Source organism: Camelus ferus, chromosome 3, assembly GCF_009834535.1.
Source record: "Camelus ferus isolate YT-003-E chromosome 3, BCGSAC_Cfer_1.0, whole genome shotgun sequence".
Taxonomy (NCBI): domain Eukaryota; kingdom Metazoa; phylum Chordata; class Mammalia; order Artiodactyla; family Camelidae; genus Camelus; species Camelus ferus.
The window spans coordinates 104625292-104650077 of NC_045698.1; the positions used below are offsets into that span (position 1 = coordinate 104625292).

The window sequence follows — 24786 nt, forward strand, 5'->3', positions numbered from 1 at the left end:
GTAACGGTGGTCTTAGGACTTGGTGTAATAACACTGGCATCAGTGATGCACTACCGTGGTACAGAGGTACCGAGGGAGCTGCCGTACAGGAATCAGGAGACCGAGCTCAGGAGTCAGACCTTCTGGGTTTAGATCCTTGGCTCCAGCAGGTATTAGCTGTAAGAACTTGGGAAAGTTAATTAACCTTCCTATGTGTCAATGTGACTACCCATAAAATGTAGATGATGAGAGCACCTCTTTCATAGAATTGTTACATGGAATAAATGAGACAATACTTATATAGGGTTTAGCATAGCACCTACACTATTGAGTGCTCAACACCTATTAGCTAGACATAGCACAATGGTGTTGGAGGTGGCATCACTGCAAAAGAGTCCTATTCCAGGTAAAGGATGCAAAATAAAGGGGGCACCTACATTGCCACTAGAGTTCTCATGCCATGAAATCGGTAAATAGCCCCCCCCACAGGAGACATCTTTTCAACTTCAAATAGAGAACTGGTGTTCTTCCCTTCTTCCTATCTCCTCTCCAAATCCATAGCCTCTAACTCCGTAACTGTAAATGAAATTCAGGGTATGAGGGGATGGAGGAGAATTAGAGGTGGTAGCTGTTAACATCTATTGGACACAAACCTGTCTGTGATCGTTTTTCAGTGATGATGAGATTATGCCTAATGAGTTATCAAGTGAAATATAAAGGCTTTCCCAATTTTAGTTAAATTCCTCCAACACTATAATATGCCAGATAGTGTGCTAAATATCAGCCACATTAAGTCCAATCAATGAATAACAGCAGTTTGTACACAGAGGTCCAGGTGCTCGAGGGGAGGTCTGGAAGGCTTGAGGTTCTGTGGTAGATTAAGTCTGAATTTGAAGTTTGAGTAGGAAGTTGACAAAAGACAGGGGATGGGCATGATCAGACATAAGCTATAGAAAGATGACCAGTCATCTGCCAAATGGATTGGAGGTAGGACAGCCATAGTCAAGAAAGGAGTTTGATGATGATGACAATCGCTCAGAATAGCAACGGTGAGGTCTAATGACAACGACAGAAATGACAGGGAGGGAAGAAGAGGGTTGCAGAGTCAAGGTTACATAATTCTAAATAAAACAGTGCTAAAATTAAGCTGGCATAAAAAGGTTACTAGTTATTTTTCTTTTTCACAGAGTAAAACCTCATCAGTTCAGCATAATTGGATAGAAGCATGTCACAGTTAATCAAATATGAATTACAAATTTTTAAAAAATATGACTAACCACTTAGGGTTTTTTGACTAGATGAGATATTTTAAATACCTTTCAACCTCACTGCTTTTAATTAGCAGCCCCAATGTTCCTGCAAACAATTAAAGTGAGGTTCTTAGAAGTAAAGTTTTTTCCTGAAGTGGGTTGAACCTTTTTCTCTTCTGTTTTTGTTCCCACAAATGCTTTCCGAATTCCAAAGCTGATCTTTACCCACAGCCAATCCCTCTTTCACTAGTGTAGAAAGTCATAACCCTGACCTCAGGCTGATTGCCCAGAGAACTGACCTGGGAGGCCTATAAAATCTCTCAACATGCTAGAAGACTGGCTGGCTGCTACTTCTTACCATCAATTAGAAGTGTCAAACCCGGTAATGCGAGCCCATCAGTAACACAATCATAGAAAATAACATGTTTATAATTACAAACAGAAATCAGGCACAATTTTCCTGATTCTTAGAATTCTCTGGGGCAACTCAATTTGTTTTCAAATCTCTGTCAGTGATGCAATGACAAAATTAAGCTCAATCCCAAGACAAGCCACCAAAACATCTCCTTTTAGGGAGGGGATTTTGCCCTGCCCACTACTAAAGCACAACAATGGTTGAAACCCTTAATTATTATAGCCTGTCTAAAACTCATACTAATCAATGCACTATTTATTTTCCAAATATCATGCATTTCTTATATCATAACCCTCATGAGTCATAAATAATTTATTTACCATGAAAAATACTAGACTCAATTCCCACTATCACACTGATTAGAAATGAAAGTACAAAGGAAATGATTTAGTATTTCCAGATTATCTAAGGGTGTATACAGCAGGTTGCTTGCTCCCATAAGCTTTCTGAGTTTAGAAATTCAGTAGGGTCATAGTTGTAGCTTACACACATCCTAATTGTGCAAAGCTTCCCTATTACTTGCAAGTTAGAGAATGAAATAATCCCTGAACAAGAAGGAAGAAGCTTCATATAAAAGCAGTCTCTTTGGTGTTGATATTTGGGGAGCTATGTTCATTTTCCCCTTGTCTAGCAGATCGTTAGAGCTTTTGGGGTCAATTTCTAATCCATTCACTCCATCATGCAGTAGATGGGATCAGAATCTTCCCCCAAACATCTCCCCACTGAGCTCCACATCAGTTTAGCTAACTTTCTATTAGATGTTTATCACCAGAATGTCTCACAATTTTCTGTCTCCACCAGCTCCAAACAATGCTCTATTTCTCTAGGCACCCTACTCCTCCACAGTTACCTTCAAAATGTCCTCCTCCTCTTTTCCATGTAGTTAGTCACCTTCTACCATGAATTCTATCTCCTAACTTCCTCTAGAGTCTGTGTCTTCTTCCTCTTATCCCTGCTCCTGCAATCCTAGTTCCAGTCCTCATCCACCGTCCCCTGGACAAGTATAACAGTGTCCAGCCTCTCTGAGCCCCTGACTCCTGGCATCCACCATAATTCAGCCTGCACTCAGACAGAGTCATCCTCCCAAAATATCTGACATGACTTTTCCTTCATCTGTGTAGAACAATTGTATTTCTAGGCCTTCTATATCTAGTTTTCTTCATTTACTTTTACCATTATTTTTCAAATGCTGAGAAGTTGCCTTTCTTTCAGATCTAAAAAGTGACTTTGTAGTGCTGTATTATCTACACATGGACTTTTTCTTGTATTCAACTTTCAAGGGTTTGGATTGCAATAATTATACATAATGAACAATGGTGACATTTGAGATAAGGTGAGGCTAAAAATGTCAGTTACATTGTTGATAGTGAGGCCTTACAGAAAATATGCATCTATATCTGTGATGCACAAGGCATGATAGTATTGAACATTCAAGGCTGAGTACTTTGTATAAAACCTTTTGCAAGCACTGAGATTAAGAAAGCCATTGTAAATTAAGGAGCAAGTGAGTGGGCAGAAGAGAATGGAAAAAAAGATTATTCTTACAGTTCTTTAGAAATGCAAATAAGAACATTGCCTGAACATCATTACCTGACTGATAAAATGGTAATCACTTAACAGGTATTTATTTAGAAACCTGTTCAATTGTTTAACTGAAAAAAAGTTCTTTAATTCAACAAAATCCTATTTGCTAAATGGTAATAAAACAAATCTCCAGAGAGAAAAGAGCAGGTACTAAATGTCATAATATGGCCTATAAAATTGGAGATGATTCTTATCACTATTTTCAAAATTTAAGTGATAAAATAAAAAGCCTCCAAGGCTGTGGTAGGCAGATCGAAATCCCTGACTAGCTGGACATTATGGCTGTGAAAGGTAATGTAATGCTTTCTTTGCAGACAATAGGAATCATTATCACTCTAATAAACTTGAGAATGCTCTTCCTGCCCATAGGCACTTAAGTCAATTTTTGAAAACCTAGACAGGCCAAACAAATATTACCTGCCAGGCCTTTAGTTTGGGAACCCAAGTCTTAAAATGTAGAGTAACAGACACTCTACAACACAGAAATCTTTGCACAAGTAAACTGTGAAACTTAACAGACTCTGACATCAAGCAAACTTGGGTGAAAACACTGTCTTCACTTCTTACTAGAAACATGGCTTTGGATGATGGCACTCATCTCAGTCGGAGAGGGTGGAAGCCTGAAAACTACATTTTCCACACTTCCTTGCCCATTAGCTTCTTATGTTTTCCAAAGAGGATGCTCAGAATGGGAAACTGGATTGTGAGAGGGGACAAGAATCGTTTTTCTCCAGTATCTAGAGGTGCCGTTAGCAGTAAGGGCAGCAGTGAATGATTCTTAAGCAACAAAAATGATGGGCTTCCAGCAGATCCATGAAGCTTCATGACCTCTGGTTAACATCCCTTTCTTCCTGCCCTTTCAGGAAGCTCTGTGACCAGTTCTCTGCATTAAACCTCCCTTTGCTTGAAATATATTAAGCAGCCTCTATTCTCCCAACTGGACATTGATAGACTCAGAAGCAGAAAGAAACAAGTCAGAGGTGTTTTCCTCTAAACAAGGATCATCAATCACGGGATGCATTGTATATAAAGGAGAGCTGGCTTTACTGAATAGAGCACAAGACTGAGTCAAAAAGACACAGAACGGAATCCTAGATCCTCCAATTACCAAACAGGAGTGGATCCATGTTCATGGAAGCTGCAGAGTAAACAGTGCTGAACAGATTAGAGAGTAACAGTGGTCTCATCCCAATTATGCCACTTATCAGCTCCCACACTGAAGGTCTTCGATCACCTCTGGGAGCCTCAGTTTCCTCAACACAGAATGGGCACACTCAGGGACAGATGGTCAAAAAATTTAACACCGATTAATAATGTCAGCCAATCAAATGGACACTGAATTTAAGCAAGCAAGAAACTGATGGGGTGCAGAAATTAATTAGCAGTCCTAGGGGTCATAAAAATCTATCTCATAATTATTGTGATCACTAAAGACAGCATTTACTTATTTGTTCATTACATATATGTCTGAGATACTATGTTAACAGTATTACTACATTACTTATAATCCTTATTAAAAAAACCCATTTTCATATGCCAAAATTAAGGTTCCAAGAGATTAAATAATTAGTTTAGAGTCATATAGCTAGTAAGTGGGAAAGCCAAGACTTGAATCCATAAAATTGAATTTCCCAAACTGTGATGCTGCCAGTTGAAATCATTGTGGTATATGCACTTTGGAAGCTGTATAGTGTAACATCACGTAGAGGATTGCTGGTTTAGTGCCACAACCAGCAAATTTCACACACTGCAAGAAACCACTGTTTTAGAAACGTAAATATCATCCTTCGCCTTGAGGTCCCCTGGGACCCCATGAAGCGCAGAGGTTTCCATCACAGGGTAAGTACTAGTTCACAGTCACTGCGCTCCTCATCTAATCTAAAGCTAACTGAATAATCACCACTGTATCAGTCAAGCAATAAAGCTGAGTATTAATCTCATTTACACTTCTAAAGCAACATAAAAATAACCTCTTTTAAACTCCCATAAGACTATCAGCTGATTTTTCAGCAGAAACTCTGCTGGCCAGAAAGGAATGGCACTATATATTTAAAGTGATAAAAGGGGAAAACCTGCAGCCAAGGATACTCTCTATTCAGCAAGACTCTTGTTCAGATTTGATGGAAAAGTCAAAAGCTTTACAGACAAGCAAAAGCTAGACGTATTCAGCACCACCAAATCAGCTTTATAATAAATGCTAAAGGAACTTCCCTAAGCAGAAAAGGCCACAACTAGAAACAAGAAAATTACAAAATGGAAAAGCTCACTGATAAAGACAAAGATACAGTAAAGGTAGGAAATCATCCACACACAAACTAGTAGGAAGGTTAAAAGAAAAGTAGCAAAATTGCAGGATACAAAGTAAATATATACAAATCTGTTGCATTTCTATACACTAACAACAAAATATCCGAAAGAAATTAAGGAAACAATCCCATTTATCATCGCATCAAAAAGAATAAAATACCTAAGAATAAACCTACCTAGGGAGGCAAAAGACCTCTGTTCATACAGCTAAATATTAAAAAAAAAAAATCAAAAAATGGACAGAAGATCTAAATAGACATTTCTCCAAAGAAGACATACAGATGGTCAACAGGCACATGAAAAGATGCTCAGTATCGTTAATTATTAGAGAAATGTATATCAAAACAACAATGAGGTATCACCTCACACCAGTCAGAATGGCCATCATTCAAAAGCCTACAAATAATAAATGCTGGAGAGGATAAGGAGAAAAGGGGACCCTATACCCTGCTGGTGGGAATGCACACTGATGCAGCCACTGTGGAAAACAGTATGGAGGTTCCTTCAAAAACTAAAAATAGAATTACCATAGGATCCAGCAATCCCATTCCCGGCATATATCCAGAGGGAACTCTAATTGGAAAAGATGCATGCACCCCAATGTTCATAGCAGCACTATCTACAATAGTCAAGACATGGAAGCCACCTAAATGGTCATCGACAGATGAATGGATTAAGATGTGGTGTGTGTGTATATATATATATACATATATACATATATATATGTGTGTGTATATATATATATATATATACACACACACACACATACACATACATATATATATATATACACACAATAGATTATTACTCAGCCATAAAAAGGAATGAAATTATGCCACTGCAGCAACATAGATGGACCTAGAGATTATCATACTAAGTAAAGTAAGTCAGACAGAGAAAGGCAAATATCATACAATATCACTCATATGTGGAATCTTAAGAAAAAATGATACAAATGAACTTATTTATACACCAGAAACAGACTCACAGACATAGGAAACTAATTTATGATTATCAAAGGGGAAAGGGAGGGAGGGATAAATTAGGAGTTTGAGATTAATGTATATAAAATAAATAACCAATAAGGCCTACCCTATAGCACAGGGAATAATATTCATTATCTTGTAAAAACCTATAATGCAAAAGAACCTGAAAAAGAATAGATTTATATAGTGTATGTATATATTTATATATATATAAAAAATAACTGAGTCACTTTGCTGTACTGAAACTAACATTGTAAATCAACTATACTTCAATAAAAAATAGAATTTTTTTAAATGTTCATTTAAAAATGTTAAAAAAAATTTTACATTATCTAGTTATACCTAGAACATGCATTTCTGGACCCTAGTCACTTGTATAGTACCCTTGTGTTTTTTCACATTATTAATGAATATTTTAAATTATGTAATATTTTCTTTTTTCCTTCTAGTGATATTGACATATAATTGAAATATAGCACTGTGTAAGTTTAAGGTATACAGCATAATGATCTGACTTACACACATCATGAAAAGATTACCACATTAAGTTCAGTGAACATCCATCATCTCATATAGATTTAAAATTAAAGAAATAGAAGAATATGTATTTTTTTTCCCTTGTGCAAAGAGCTCTTAGGATTTACTCTCTTAGCAAGGATGAAGGCAGTTAAAAGATACAAAATTCCAGTTATAAGATAAATAAGTACAACATGATAAATATAATTTACCCTACTGTATAATATTTTTCTTTAAATAAAACTTTAAGTAAATGTATTTTAAAAAGAAACTTTATTTCACTACTATCAGTGGCAAAATAGTATTACTCACCACCAAAAGGTTATCCTAAAATAAATATTTACTTAAAAATAAAACAGACACTCATATACCACCTAAAATCACTATGTATTATTAGTGATCCATGCATCACAATTTGGTAAATAAATGTCCTTTATTATGGACACCCAGAGGCTGGGCTGAGAAGGAAACAGGTGGAAAGTCTGTGGCATTTGCATATTACTAATATTGTGGGTAGAGAGGAGTGGGTGAGGATGAACATATGTTGATGGGATCAGGTTAGAAATCTAAAAGAGAGGATGGTCCAGAGACAAGATTCTGGGGAGTGATATTATCATGTATCCTACACTATGGTTCCACAGCACCCAGGAGATCAGCTAATGTTCATTTAATTGAATTGTATTCTGCTATTCAAATCCAATGCTGCTTTAAATAAATGTTGAAAAGCTATCAACGTTAGGGATCATACTATCTGAATTATCCAAAAAGAAGTGCATTTTTTACCAACTGACCCAGTTTGATTCAGTGTCTGAATCTTAAAACAATTTCATAAACTTACCACCGTTGACACTGCTCACTTTCAATTAACAAAAAATAAAGTGGAGATTTTTCTAGATTTCACTATGCTTTCTCTGTGCAAATAATGTCACAAACTTTCAGAGGGAAATTAAGCATGTGGCAACAGGCTAAAACTCTGCACCAAGTCAATGCGTTGGGTAAATTAAAAAGTTCACAGTGCTTCTATTTTGAATATTTTAGTGCTGAATATAGCGTCTCTGTGTATACCTAGGTGTACTAAAGCATCACTGATTTGAGATACATGTAGCACAATGACTGGCTGATCGATAACTCTTTACTGCATACCCACCATGTGCCAGGGATTATTCATGAGACACATTCTACCCTTAAGGAACCCGTAGGCTGCAGTGAAAGTACATCTTTGCAACTCCAGCCACATTACACTAGAGTTTCTGTCAAGAAATGCGACAGCTCTGTTTGTCAGAGTGTTCTCCTACATCAAACACAGAGGCACAGTGTCCCTGATCTATTCCTGAAATGTGCTTTCCTACAGGTCTCAAGTGGAAAAAAAAAACAAAACTGCTCTTGTGACTACACCAAGAATGTATTTTTTGAGGTTTTCCAGCTATTGATATCTATAGGTAATCCTCAGCATCAAAGGCCAACTCATAACATGTAAGTCTTACTGAATAGAATTTTCTTCATATAATTTGGTTGTGCCAAATAATATGCAGCAAGCCTCTAAAGAAAAAGCTTCCCTAGGAGCCATCCTGTTATTTGATCTCCAAGGGTTGCAGGAAATTACAGGAAAACAAAGCAACACAAATGCCACTTAGCTCTATGTAACTATACCATACAACCATCATGTCACAATGACCTGGTTGATAAGAAAAGTGGCAAACTAGAACCTGTTATAAAAAGCTATTCAAATGTGTATCTGAAATTTAGAGGTACAGATAAATATTCTTACACTATTTTTACCCTATTTAAATACATCTTCTTTCTTCCTATTACAGAGATGAAAATCTATTTGCATTTAACAGCATCTCCCGTAATGCAGACTGTTAGTATGGGCATCTGGAGACAATTATAACTGTATTATACTTATCATTTAAACAGAAATTTTAAAGCATTATAATCACGATTAAACACTCATGATTATACACGAAATGCTGAAGAAAATCCATATCTACTAGCTTTGTAACTCTACTACAACAGACTTTTCACAGGCCTTGTAGTTCAAATGACCATAATTGATAGCACTATATATATACAGAAATGTAACATACCTCACATTAGCATCAAGTTCGTCCATTACAGGAAATAGGCATGGGTGAACTGGATCTCAGTGCCCACAGGGTCCTATAACGGGGGAATAAGAAAGAGGTTAGACAAGAAGGCAATGTAGGAAAATAAAAGTCCCTGTTAAAGGAAAAAATGCCAAATAATCATTGCTTCCTACTTACTAGGACTTTTATAGGGTGTTGGGAAAGTATTTAATAAGCAATACCACAGCAAAAAGCTATGGGTATGCTGAGGTATGGCACAGCTGAGTGTTGCAAAAAGTTTCTTTACATTTGACTAATCTCCTGGAGATTAAAACATACAGGTATTTCTTTTTACTCCACATTTAATCTATTTGTTATTTTTTACTCTTCCCAGAAACATAGCTTATTTATATGCTCTGCATTAGGACACTAGCTATTGAAAATAGGTAACTATATTGTTGTGGTTAAAACAGTACACTGCCTAAAATGGTCCACCATCTTTTTTCCTATGAGGATTTTCAGGTTGTTTTTGTTGTTTTTAAACTCTTTTTGAGGGTAGGTAATCATATATTTCTTTGAGAATCTACTGAACTCTTGAGAACCGTCTTTCCAGAAAAATACAATAGATGTGCGTGCACATGCATATACACTTTCTGGGGAGCCCACAATTCCTGGAGGCCCCTCCATGAATCTCAGGCTAAGAACTCCAAACTGAAGAGGAGTTAAGTTTCAAACTAATGAAAGTTCCTCTGGCATAGACCTTCAGAAGATCTTACACTCTTTAATGGACGAGCACTCGCTGATCTACGCCAAGGCAGCACTCTTAACTGGCTGTGCAGCTTCATCTTTCAGAATTCCTATGTTTTTCACTACACTTTCCCACAACATGGTGAATCAGAGAATACAGGGGAAGAGTTCAGTCTGTTTCTTTTGAGGTTACCCTAAGCAAGTCCCCTTCTCTTCCTGAGCCTCATTATCCACTTCTCAATAATCAGAAAGGATGGGAAGAGATGATCTCTGGGTTCACTTCCAGCTCTGAGATTCTATAATTCCATCTGCTGGTTTTCTAATCAAATCTTACCAAGGAGAAACTGTAAATCTATTTATCTACATAACAGAACCAGGAAACTCAGCCTGGACCCTTGGATTCCTTGGTCAGTGTGAACCACACATATATGTCTGGCAGCCAGGAAGAGACTGGCAGGCCACCAGAGCTGGAAAGGATGCAGACCTGTGTTTTTCAGTTTTATACTTTAAAGCCTCTAAGATTAAAATGGGCTGCCATGGGCATTTCAGAGTCTGTGGCAGGTGAGAGGAAGGCTCTGTCTACAGGACTCAATCCCCTTCCCAGACCTCAAGCAAAGCAGCTCTATCTTTTTTACATTTTGAGTCTGGAATAATCTTCTGTTTGAAATACATAAGTACAAAGCTCTAACTACTGAAGTGATGGGGTTCCACCCTTTGTCATCCTCTACCTAACATCATTCTCAAAGTGAGATGATGCATGTGCACATGTTTTTTTTTTTCCCCTAGGCAGATGATTCTCAAGAGTTTACTAGATTCTCAAAGGGATATGATTACCCACCCTCAAAAGGGGTTTAAGAAAAAAAATAACCTGAAAATCCTCATAGGAAACAAGATGGTTGACCATTTTAGGCAATGTACTATTTTAATCATAACAATACAGTTACCTCTTTTCGCTAGCTAGCGTCCTAATGCAGAACATATAAATAAGCCATGTTTCTAGCAAGAGCAAAAAATAACAAACAGAAAACATCCATTTCCATGGCTTAAAATACAGCCTCTTCACTGAAGATTCCCAAAGTCATAGCTTTAGCCTAAACCTTTCCCAGATTCATGTCACATCTCAACTTGGATGATTAAAAAGCATTTCAAACTGAATTCTTTACTTCCCACTCCAACACAGAAACCTGCTCCTCCCTTACTGTTCTCCATCTCAGTAAATGGCTTCTCCATTTACCCAGTTACTCAAACCAAACACTATCTTTTTCTCACATCCTCCAACCAAACGATCAGCAAACTCACTCTCTCTCAATCCTAACTTTTTTTCATTACCTCCAAATCCAGCACCTGGTCCAAGCCACCATCTCCTTTCACTGGAATACCACCAAACTCTCCTAACTCGACTCCTGCAGGCTCCACGATCATCTCTTTTCCCCACAGTAGCCAGAATATTTTTTTTAATGTATATCAGATCATTTCTTGCCTGTATAAAATTCTAGTGACTTTCTATACTTAGAATAAAATCCAAACTTATCATAGGCAACCAGACCCTACATGATCCGGCCACAGCTCCTCTCCAATCTCAGCTGTAGCCATGCCCCACCCCTGCGCTGCCTTCTTGCTCACTGGTTTTGCTGCTTTCCTTGACCATCAAAGCAGGCACTCACCTCAGGCCCTTTTCACATGTTTCCTCTCCCTGGAACTCTACCTCACTTCCTTAATGAAATGACACAGCTCAAAAGTCACTTCGTTGACTACCTAAGTAAAATATCAGACCTCATTTTCTGAAAGTTTCTGTCCTCTGTATCCATTCTATTTTTTTCTTCCTAATACACACATTATATATATTCCATTGCTTCTTTATTTTATCTGTCTCCCCCATTAAAATATGTTTCAAGAGGGCATAATTGTATCTTGATCACTATTATGTCCTCAGTGCCTAGAAAAATACCTGACATATTGTATTCTCATCATAGATATTTGCTGAGTCAACTAAGTAATTAGTTAGTTTTGCAAATGAGGAAACTGAGGTTTGAAAGTTTGTAATTTTCCCTCTGGGAGGTAATATATGGACCACACCAGAATACAATATTATAATTTCTAAAAATATAAAAATAAAAGTTCATCTTATTTAGTTACTCTTTACTAAGAGTTAACAAGTGCCAAATACTGTCCTTTTCCTCCTCCTCCAATTTCTGAGTCTTTATCTCTATTGTTAGATGAAAAGACTAAGGGTCAGAGAGGTTAACTGACTTGCCAAAGTCACACAGCCAGCACTTGACCACACTGGGAAGCCAGGGCTGTGAATTTCAAAACTCAAGATTTATTTTGCATAGTTCTTGTCATCTTATCACACTTGCATCCACTGTTAACAAGGCAATGTCCTCATGAAAGTGAACATTTGCTTTAATTTTATGCTGACCATTTATTTCCTCTTTTTCTGAGATCAGTGCCTTGCTTTTCCTTTGTGGAACCCCTCCCCGGCCTCAAGCCCAGTGATGAGCACATGATCAGGACTGGGCAATCAGAATGGACCATTCTCTGGCCACAAGGATTCATTAACTTTCCAGCTAGACTACTAATGCCAGTCCTGAGATTTTTTGCTACAGAAAGTCTTTCCCCTGGTGTTGCTAAACTTACAGACTTTCAATTCAAAGTTGCTGATGACCATCAATGCCACTTTGTGGGGAGAACTTGTCTGAGAATGAAGCTAACACTCAAAGGAAAACAGAGTTGCAACATAAAGAATGCCGTGTCCTGATGAAAAAACATAGGGCTTAAGATCTAGCAGTATCTTAAGATGCTTTTATCTTGAACTTCCCAAATACATGAGCCAACAAATTCTTTTTATTCCTCTGTAAGCCATTTTGAGTTGGGATCCAGCCATTATCTGAAATCCAAAGAATTCTGATTTACATACAAGAAAATCAATATTGCATCTATACACAGATTAGAAGAAAGGAAAGCTGGAACTATAAAAATCAATTAAAAGCTAGCTAAAGGTTCATCTCATTGACACTGCATTTGAAAATGTTACAACAAGGGAAAAACTATATATTCACAGCAATGTACATTGTTATATTTTTGCCATAGAAAGTCAATGAACAAATTTAAAATGACTGCCATTCAACAAGCCAGTGAGAACATGCTTTTTAGTCAGAGAGAAAGGAACAGTAACAACAAAAAAAAAGCTGGTGACTAGTATCTACCCTGAATTGATACACTGAATATAGTCCACTATTGCCTGCTATGCTCACCAGGGATATCTAATCAGAGCCATGATTATAGGGACATCACTTGCTGGGAGCATGGCTCAGAGTGACAAGGGTGTGCAAGGAATCACGCCTTTATCTTGCATACTTATATTTCTAACTCCTTAACAAAACACTACCTAGTTAATTAAAAACACAATCAACTGAGAACATCTCCTATGCTCAGACAAAAGCTATGTCACTTCAAAACGTTCTGCTAACTTAAAGTTCAGTTAAACCTTGTGTGCATGTGGTAAGTGTGCACGCGTGTGTATATGTGTGTTTTAATAACAGTCTTGCTGTATCCTTGTCTCCTTCAGTCCTAAGTTGTCATAACCAGAAAAAAAGCACAGCAAGTCCTGGGAAGGGGCTGAAAGAAGGAGTCAAACAAACCCTTCTACCATGTGAGGTACAAATGAAGGTCTCTGTATTCTCTCAGGGCTAGGACAAGTTCAAGCCACTAATTATTCAAAACACTTTATCTGTCACGAAAGTAAAGCTATAGCAACATACTCCATCAGATTCCTTGGAGCTTCTTTCCTGTGTTAGATACACTGAGACTGATCTTTCATTAAAACACAAGGAGAAGGAGGAGGAAGAGATCAAATTCTTTATGTCACCCAATGCTGGTTCCAACCCTCAGTTTTCTAGCTTACAAATTTTAAATAACTAAAGGGCAAACCCCGAAGGTAAGTACACCCCATCTTTACCCTTGTTCTTTAACTTAGAATACTCTGAGAGATTGCTGTGAACAGCAGTTAATGGTTAACAGAAGGTGTGTAGTTGCATCTCTATTATGAAGAGTATGAGCACAGGGCTCAGCTGTAAATAATCCCCACCTATCGGAGTGAAATATCAATGTAGTTTGGTACATTGCCAACATTTGCCAACCTGGAGCTTTGTCATAACCTCAGCTCCCGTTGCTGCACTTTGGGTTTTTTTCTTTGGTTTTGGCTGCATGGGTGGATATTCATGCATAACTGTGCATGGATTGACCACGTTTCTTTATCAAGAACGCCTACATGGGTTAAATTTCTACATCAAAGGGCATACTCCAATATCTTTGCTTTGGACAAGTGTCAAGAATAAGTAAAACATTATTTATCTTTATTGCCAAATTGAGGGTGGGAGCTTGGCATAATGGAAGGAACACTGGGCCAACAGTCCCTCAGTCTGGCTACCAACTCACTGTTCCCATTATTAAGAAAGTCTGTTTACAATCTGGGTCTCAACTGTTCCATCTGAAGAATCCACTGGGCTACAGGGTGTTGGGCAGGGTGAGCAAAAGGAGAAATTTCAATTAGAACTTCTCAGAAGTTAAAAGAACTTTTGAAGAGGTGAGTTGCTTGTCATTGGAGGTATGTAGGCAGCATGTGGGTAACTATTTAAGGATGTCTAAATGAGAGATGTGATTTTGATGACTGATAGGGTTTCTTCCAAAGCTAAAAGTATAGGACTGTGACAGTTCATGTTACTTCTGTTTCTCAAAGACCAAGTGTTTTGAATGGTTTTCCAATTTTAAAAAAGGATGCAAGCTCCATCCATATATACTGTCACAAACAGGCTCCATCTATCAAGCATGATCACAGACATTTCTGAGCAGGTGGAATTAAAAGAACAATGGAATGTGTGATTTACTAAGGCCAGATATTTGCAAAGAGTTAGCTGTCACATGCTTGTTAGTCTCATCACCTCATCATCATCACTGCCCTAACCCATTACCAGCCAGATGTACTACAACACCCAATCTCACGTGGATCAAACACACAAGCATTCCCCAAAACTAGCCTTCTACATCCCGTGGTCATCATGATTTCCCAGTAACCTTTACTGAGGGGGAAAAAGAAAACTCTTAGATCATCTGAAAACTTGCAACTGTGCAAATTCTCACTAAATGGAAGAAAAAAAATTGCTCTCCTTGGCTGTTTACTAGGACTTTGCTTTCTGGAAGATATTTGGAATTTGTAGGATCCTGTCTCAGCAATTTTTTTTAACCTCGATCAGTTGATTATACTCTGTAAAAGAATTTCTTTCTATAAATTACTCCTGAAAAAAATCACATTATTTGTTTATCCAGACACCTAAATGAAGGTAGTGCACAAGTGAAAATGTGTATAAACCATAAAAAAAAAGAATCTGTATTTCAAGGGCTGGAACTTCATTGAAACTGTCTTTTTCTAAGGCTGGAGGTCAATATGCCATTTGTGCTGTCACCTAGAAAGTTTTAGTCCTAAATAAAAAGCCTCTAGCTGTTTCCTTTCCATAAATGAAAAGCCATACAGACGCCAATTCAGTTACACTTAAAGGACCACCATACTGATATATACAATTAGCATGCAAGATGGCTTTTAACTTTTTTCAAAATAACTAAGAAAAGTATTTTTCCTAGGTAAATAAACATTTCTCAGCTGGGAACTTTAGCTCCTTTATTAAAAAACTGATGTTTTCAATAGAGGCACACCCACTCTGCCTTTGGGGGGGGAAATGGATTATAAGTAAAGGGGGAACATGAATTTCTATTCCACGTAGAACTGAGTGGAGTATATCTAGAGTATTTCTAGAAATCAGATTTTTTTAAGGAAGCAATCCCCCGCCGCCGCCGCCAAACAATGTGGTGAGGAGAGTGCAGCTACAAGAAACCAGATCCAATTAAATATGGATCTGGACTATTCATGAAGAAAAGAAGATGATTCAGAAGGCATTTATTTATATATTTACTTTTCTGATCACCTGACAAATGTCTCACTCTCGATATGGCCATATGTTCTGTGAGGAAAGAGGCACAGGGCATAGGGCACTGCTGAGTGAATGGCATGACATGATATGAAAGTTTATACTTGACCATTAGGAAAGGAATTAGCCTTGTCTTTGTGTCGACAAAGTGGAGGTAGTGGGAGTCTCAAGAGAACTGAGCCTCACTGTGAGACAGACCATCCAACATCAGAGCTGTCCAATTACTGACCTGTGTGCCTTGGCAAGCAACAAGGTCCACCCACCTCAGTGGGAGGCTCGAACAGGAGCCAGAAAACCATAAGTCAGTCACGTTTGAGGGGAAGGAGCAAGTCTTGGATGATTCTGAATTCTGATGAAATCCAGGAATGCAATGAGAACAGAACTAAATAGAGGCTGTTTATCGTAGAGCAGAGGTTCTCAAGTTTAAGCATGCACGAGAATCACCTGAAGCCTTATTAAAACACAATGGCTGGGCCCCACCTCCAAGTTTCTGATTCAGTAGGTTTAGAGTGGACGTTTTGCATTTCTAACAAGGTCCCAGGTACTGCTATGCTGCTGCTCTGGGGGCCACTCCTTAAGGTTAAACATAGATTTCCCAAGTATGGTTCTCATGCCTCCTGGAGAAAGCACATGATATTAGGAAGTAGGTGGATAGAGCATTAAGTACCATCGAATCATATGGTAAAAAATGTGTTCTCTTTTCATTTTCTATTTTAATCACTTATTTACATCGAAGAAAAGGACTCACGTGTTAGTTTATCTTCGAGTCCTTCCTGATATCTGGTAATCTCTCTTTTATAATAAACAGGTTCAAGGCTCACAGTCTTTTGTGAGAAACACTGTTGTCTTTCTGGGGTCCCGCCAAGAAGCAGATCTTGAGGTGAAGATTAAATAGATGCACATAGTTGATCTGGCAGGTGCAGGCACCCTGGCAGGGGAGTAATGATATAGGAAAGGGAATGAGGAACGTGTTATTAAGCCATCGAAGCTTAATCCCACAGGGAAACTCTGGGCAATAGTGTAAAACACATGCCTCAGAATTACCCTGGACAAGTAGGGAGGGAACTGGGGTTCTGACACTCTCACACCCATCATTTGGGTTGTCCACAGGGGGACATGGATTCCCAGGCACCTCCAGTCCATCATGCTTGTAATAAAAGTCAATTTCAGCAGACTGAGGGCAGCCTTCCAAAAATTATAGAGATTCATCACTGGAAGTCTGTGGTTTATACAGAAACAGTGAGAGGATCTGCAGGAAAATGGGAGAAGCAGTGGTATTATCTGCTCCAACTATTTAGCTGAAATCTCATACATGGTTTTGTGTGATAAATTGCACTTATTTTTACAGTTATCTTCTATTTCTTGCAATTGGTACTCATTTACACTTACACTGTTTCTTTGTAAAATAAATTCATTTAGGGAAAACCGATAGATCTAAAGAAAAGTGCTATGCAGATAATGCTCCAGGTGGCACAGGAAGGTGGCAAGAATCACAAAGGTGAAAGAAGTTCAGGAAATGCTGACAGTGATTTAAAGCAGAGATTAGCAGAGGTTTTTTTTTGTTTTTTTTTTCTATAAAGGGCCATTTAACAAATATCTTAGGCTTTTCAAGTATAACATCATTATCACAACTACTCAACTCTGCTGCTATAGTGTGAAAACAGCCATAGACAATACACAAATGAATGAAGATGACTGTTTTCCAATAAAATTATTTATGGAATTTGAATTTCATATGTTTTTCACTTGTCACAATATAGTATTCTTCTTTTGATTTTTTCAACGATTACAAAATGTAAAAATCATTCTTCACTTGCAGGCCATACAGAAATAGGCAGTCAGTCAAATAGTTTGCCAGCCCCTGATTCAAGGATTAGCCTTGCAATCCGTCCTCATTCTATCAATTGCTCGTATGCCCTTGGACAAATTACTTACTTTTCTTAGCCTCAGTGGCCTCTTCTGTGTGACCCGGATGAGCATAATACCAATGTCACAAGATTATTGCAAAAACCAAATGAAAATAAATACTTATAAAGCAGGTGCCCAGAAAGTTCACAAAGTAATGTTAGCCAGCTATTGTAACTAGGTGGTCTCCAGCTTCGCAGTGCCCCAGTCATTGGAGTCTGGATGTTTCCCACTCTGCTTCTCCACAAAGGCAGGTATGCATCTGGGGGCTGATCTTTCCTACTTTGGGATGTGTTTACAGAAATTATTTCTCTTCTCTATAGAACAAGCCCTCGAAAGTTGAGCCTGATAATGCCCAAAAGGTTTTATCACCACTGACTTCAGAGACCTGGAATTGGGAGAAGGTCAAACTAAAATTTGCATTTCATCTAAATTAAGTCACCAAATTATAGTGTTTAGGATCTTGCAGAATTATGCTGCTGATATCAGTGGTTCTCAAACATCAGAATACCTAAAAATCACTTGCAAAACTGCAGATTCAAGTGCCTCACTCAAAGCATTTTTGAATCAGTAGGTCCAGGAGTCTGCATTTTAACAAATGTCCCAGTGATTCTGGCACAGATGATTCATAGACAGCAGTTTGGGAAACATATCAAGGCTGGATCACAATCCACCAGGTGAGCATGCCCTTCTGAAATCCTCTTTAATAGTTTTCCCATATCTGTTTAAATGCTTCATCAGCCAAGAGACAAAGATTACATTATTTGCTGTGCATGCCAAAAGAAAGGTCTCTGCCAGAGTTATTTACCTCTTCTGTCTTCACTCTTTTCTATTTCTTTTGAACCCCCTGGAGTAGAAAACAGTATATACAAAACTCTCTACTTCAGATATCATGTGCTGATTATCATATACAATTAAGCATGCCAGGGCAATCTCAAAGGACATGAGCTATTTAGGGCTTAGATGGAAATTCTTGAGCAGAATCTGCATCTTTACTAGACTAGTAAGATGTTACCTCCCCGAAGACTGCTGCCCACAATTTCCTTCCAACAGCTCCTAAACAAACCCCTTGGGGAAAAGATAAAATCATATCCATAGATTTTAGAGGGGCCCATTTAACACAGAAGAGAAGACTACTGGGGAGGAAGCAGGGGAGTGGTCAGGACACATTTCTATAACTGGTATTTGCTGAACACATACAAGTACTAAACCTTCACATGCATTACCTAATTTCATCTTCACATCATGTTATGAAGGAGAACTGCAATTATCCCCATTTCACAGATGAAGAAAGTAAGCATAGAAAGGAGGTATTGTCCAAGGGCACACCACAGCCCAGACCTTTCAACCACTAAGTTATCCCATTAAGGATCCAGATCTCAGTAGTCCCTTATCTCAACTTTTCAAGCTTAATTTTATTAGTTATTTACATAGCTCTTTGAAACCTACAGAATGTCTACTGACACTTGAAAGATGATAATTTTTTTTTATCATATCCCAACTTCGCTCTTAGCACCACATGACTCTTGAGTTCCTCATTTTGCTTCCATAAGCCCCAGGTCTCCAGCTGTTCAATGTGGTTAAGATATCCAGCCCACCTGTCTTGCAGATCTGCTATCACTCATGAAGTTCAAATAAGATAACATATGTGAAAGTTCTCTGAATATTGTAAAAAGTTATCTAAAATGGTAATTTCCCAGGCTGTCATTTCTACAAACTACTTCTAAAATTCTGAGAAGGAAGAAAGAGTAAATTAGTTTTGTAAAATCATCTATATCAAAAATCATACTTTCCAGACATCTGGGGTAGGTTGTAAAGCACCAAACCTGCAAATATTTGTGGAGCAGGAGAAATGCTGCTTCTACTTGGAAAGTAGACTAACTATCATGCTCAATGTAATGGAAATTTTGGGAGCTTGAGAATCAGCTGACCTGGGTGCTGGTCACTGTCTTGTCACTAGGTGACCTTGAGAGAGTCTTTCCCTCTCCCCTGCTAGTAGATACAATGCTGTTTGGTGGTTAAAAAAAAGTGGTCAGATTGCCAGTGTTCAATCCACCACCTCCTCATGAGTGATCTTGGGCAAGTCATGTCACCTGTCTTGGTTTCAATTTCCCAATTATAAAAATGAGAATTAGAAACAGCTGCTTACTTTGAAATCATCCCCCAAATGGATTGATGAATGGATAGAAGAGTGGACAGACAGAAATATGATAAGGAAAATTAGTAAAATGTTCATTGTAGAATCTATGTGTTAAGTATATGGATGTTCACTATATAATTCTTTGAACTTTTCTCTTAAACATTTTTAACAATAAAATATTGGGAAATTTTAAAATGCAACAACAGTGTTGTCAGAAAAGTAGGATGAGACATAGAGCTCTCAGCAATGCCCATGGTATTGGCATACTTTTGTAATGATTATTTACTGTGCAGTTAGAAGATGGGACAAGATGATAAATGCCTTCAGAGCTCTTATAATCTGTGAGTCAGAGCTGTGCCAGGTGAGCCAGAGACATGACATGCATGAGCAGAAAGAGAAGCCAGGCCACATGGCATAGAAATCAGATGGACAGAGAGGAGCCAGAATGCAGCCACAGAAGTATCAGAAACCAGGAGGTATGCACAAACAGAAGCAGCAGGACCCTATGCAGGGGATGCCCAACATGGGAGTACCCTGAAAATAAAGGCGAGTGGCCATCATTACATGTCAAGTTAATGTGTTTCTCTCTCAACTATTCCTTTGGTAGGAGAAATGCACCAGATTTCGAGTCAACCCTGCATTCAAATCCTGTCTCTGCTACACTAGTTATGTGACAGCAGGAGATACTTATTAAAGCATCACTAGATCACTTGTGCTGGGAATACCCACCACAATACAAGAGTGAGACCTTGGCATTTATACCTCTGCTATGACCTTGGGCCAATCCGATTCTGTCTCTCAAGAATTTGAATGGAGAGACACACTAATAAGAATATGTCACATTAATGATACAGCAATGGGGAAAAGACTGTGAACTCCCAGAGCTGAATTATCTGAAGATGACCTGGTTTCCAACCTTCCTGGGGTCTAGTTCCTTGAACTGACGAGAAGCCCCATTATCCTTCCAATAAATTCCACTTTTTGCTTAAGCAAGAAAGTGCTGGCTTTTATTATGTATACACAAAAAAAATATTTACTAATACAATTAGCCTTCTGAAAACACAAGGTTGTTCTTTAAATTTGCAGACTTTGGCTTCCTCATCTGTAAACAAGAACAACAACTCTTCTTTCAGGGGTTTGATATAAAAATCAAAAAAGACTAGGTGTATATAACTCCACAATACGTAGTACATATTCAATAAACATTACTTGAATTGAATATGAGTTTCAGAATCACTAAATCATTCTGAGCAAGTACTTAAGAGTCACCTTGCCTAGGTGAAGGATGGGTGGCCGTGCAAAATGAAATAGGTGCTGGTAATCAAGAAGAAAGAAGGAGTTTGCAGAATTTGAAATTTGGTTTTAAAAGAAACTTTTCTGATTGAGATTTTTAAAAATTTAATCAGTTACATCAATGTTCTGACTTGAGTTTCTGTTGGGTTTCTTCACTGTGCTAATGTTGATTTGAAAGGGAAAAAAAGTACAAAGCCACAGGAAACAAAAGCTGGATGGACTAGTCAGAATTTATCTGGCAGTAGACAAGATATTAAATTATCTTTTATTTGGATTATCCTGTGAATAATGAGGAATTTTATTATCCAAATTGAGGTAGCAGTAGGGGAGGGTGGAAGTACGGAACAAGAAAAGATCTAAGATCAGAATTATTCCAACCTAGAAATACTATAACTGACAAAAAGCAAAGGTTTTTCTGAAATTCAAAATGAGAGGCAAAGCTTAGATGCTTAGTGAGAGATGTCAATTAGTCCCTAGCAATTATTGTTCTTTCAATCTTGCTCTATCCATTGATTCTCCTAAATCCAAATGTTGAGTTATCTTAAAAATAAGATATCTCTTTATTTTAAAAAATCTCAAGGGGGTGGATTGTGAGCTTTATTTGGTTATTAGGTCTTAATCATGTGGTTCACTATTGTTGTCCCTGGACCAGCAGCATCAGCACCACCCAGGAATCTGTTAGAAATGCTAATTCTCAGACCTCAACCCAAAAGCACTGAAACAGAAATTCTGGGAACAGGGACCAGCAATCTGGGTGTTGATATAGGGTCTTAGAGGAAATAGTCAACTTTCTTAGGGCTTGCCTTGGATCTTTGAGCTTAACAGTAATTGGTGCAGTAGTCATTCTTACTCTGGCTATATTTAAGGTTAGCTCTACCAATAAGCCTGTTTGGTGGCTATTTACATCACACTATATTGTCCCCTATCCAACTGCATACAACTTTCTACTGCCTCAAAGTATAAAAACAGCATGCAGAATGGAAGAATGAAAGGGCAGGCCAAAAAGAATATGGAAGTAGGGTGTTGATAAAATATGCCAAAGCAATTTTGGTGACAGAAGTGATATCTAAAGTTTAGATGTGGTGAGGACTTAATTGTTTTGCTCCTTTCTGCCATCCTTCTTTTTCCCTGAGCTCCTCTCCCCCCAATTTATCCAACCCTGCCACTATCCCTTTCACTCTGTGTATGCCTTGGAGCTATTTCTGAATAACTGGAATACAAAGAATGGGAAGACAAAAAAGGGAAGAAATCACATTATTTCAGCTGAACACAACTACCAACCTCGTAGTCTCTAGCCTTCCTAGAAGTAGACTTGATTCTACAATTGAACTAGATGATGTTTAAGATCATTTCCCACTGTGACATAAAGATCCCATTCACAGAAGCCAGTTGACTGCGGGCATTCAGAACACAGACCCTGGAGCACACAACCCAACCCCAGCTCTACCATTTCACAGCTGAGAGAACTCGGGCTTGTTATTCCACCTAAGTTTGAGTTACCTCAAAATAAAAGTATCTTTCTCATAGGACTCTTAATGAAGATTAAATGAGATCATCTATGTAAAGCATTTAGAACTGTACCTGGCACATAACAAGGGCTAGATTAATGTGAGCTATTAGGATTATTATTACATTGTCTCTAAAACACTTCTCAGCCTTCAGCAGCATCTTGAGCATTTCCAGACATAGCAACAAGGCAGTAAGAAACCAGGAGGCATAAAGGTAAATGTGTGAGGGTGGCTAAGTTGGAAGAGGGTGGAAAAGCACTTGGCAACACAGCAGTTCATCTGTCTATTAAAACACTTTGTTGTAAGGTCTTTCTGTACAAGGCCCCAAAACTTGTGCTTGTATTACAAGAGTGGTTCTCAACAGGATTTGGTGAGGCTGGGGCACTTCATCCCCCAAGGAGACACTGGTAATGTCTAGAGATACTTTCGATTGTCACAGTAGGTGGTTGCTAATGGCACCGTATGGGTGCCAGAGATGCTGCTAAACATCCTATTATGCACAGGATAGTCCCTCCCAACAAAAAATTATCTAGCCCAAAACATCATAGTACAGAGGTTTGAGAAACCGTGAATTACAACTTTGTGTGTGAAGTTATCTTAGTAAGACTTCATACTTTTTTTTTTCAATTTTCAAAAAGGCAATGATATGGGAGATTCTGGCACTTGATGAGAGATGAAATTGGGTGACTTCTAAGACCTTTTCAACCCTAAGACAATGTGTGCAGCTGACCCTCAACCACAAACCTAAGTCAATAGAGCATTTTCATTCTCTCCCCTTTGCCTAGTTTCTTTCCCTGAAGACAAACTAAATTTTTTTTTAAGATAGTTAGATACTGGAAGGTAACCATAAGGCAATGGGGGAAATGTTTCTTGTTAAAAGAACATCAATGATAAGAGAATTCTAGAGCTGGAAAAAGTCTTAGAAATGATCTAACAACTAGATTCTAGTTGAAGTCTACCATCCCATTTCACACATGAAGAACCTGAGATTTAGAAAGGCCAAGAAAGGCCGAGAGACTTGATCTAGGTCAGATAATGCTACAACCATCACAAGGCCCAGATTGTTCAAAGAAAAAACTTATTAGTCAGTGATAATATCAAGGAATTCCTATGTGTATTTGCTTTGACTTTTTTCAATGATCACAGTCTACAGATCTGTTTCTATCTCTGGAAATCCCTGAATATGGGTCTCACCTGATAAGGTGGTGGCAGTGGGAATAAAAAACAAACAAATTAGGTTCAAGAGGTATTGAGGAAAGCCAGATAAGACCTGCCTATTGATTAAGCTATCGCTGCTACTGATAAAGGAAGAGGAGAAATAAAGAGGCAACTTCAGTTCCAAGCCAGGGTGATTTGGGAGTTGATGGTGGTTCAACAAGAGATGGGAAAGTCAGGAAGTGGTCTAGGGTAGCTGGTCACTTACTTTGGGTTTCAGATGTTGTTCTTTAGCATGTGAAGATGGGGGAAGAGATGAGGGGATGAACAGTGTCAGGGAGGTCTGCAAGAACTCAAGTTGAAGAAAACATTCAATTTGGTGGTTATGAAGCCACTGTGGCCCCTCCAAAGACCAGTGCTTCAGGAGTGAAATCCAGAAAACTCAAGAGCACCACTGTCTTCTGGGCCCTGGGACCTCTGCTCATCATGGGCTCAACACTCTCCGAAGCTCCTTGCTAGGTTGATATGCCACAGTTCTCCTGGAGTTCAAATGATGTGCCAATCAACTATATAATAATAATTATAATAAATACGAGTCACGTAGGGAAAAATAAACATAAGATAAAAAAAGACTAGAAAATGATACAAATCCTCTTTACTATTTTTTTCCACACTCATCATTTAAAAATTTTTTTTTATCTTAACTTTTTTGGGGGAGTAGGGGGAGATAATTAGGCTTATTTAATGGAGGTACTGGGGATTGAATCCAGGACCTTGTGCATGCTAAGCTTGTGGTCTACCACTGGGCTATATATACCCTCCCCTCTACACGCATCATTTTTTACGTGAGACCTGCTCCTCAGAACGCCATGAGTCTCATCCCCTGTCCTGACTTTTTCCTTGTTTCTAGGGCACTGCATCCATCACTAGTGTCCTTTCCTTTCATCACCTGCG

General features: G+C 38.3%; 1 protein-coding gene across 6 annotated transcripts in view; it reads right to left on the reverse strand.

Annotated features, from left to right (window-relative positions):
- Nucleotides 1-24786, reverse strand: part of HTR4 (5-hydroxytryptamine receptor 4) — a 353363-nt gene that overhangs the window by 96580 nt on the left and 231997 nt on the right. For all 6 annotated transcript variants that reach the window (XM_032477069.1, XM_032477072.1, XM_032477070.1 and 3 more), the window contains one exon: nucleotides 9125-9197. In XM_032477069.1, the coding sequence (XP_032332960.1) occupies nucleotides 9125-9150 (26 nt within the window). In that variant the 5' untranslated portion in view covers nucleotides 9151-9197. The remainder of the gene's footprint in view (nucleotides 1-9124; nucleotides 9198-24786) is intronic.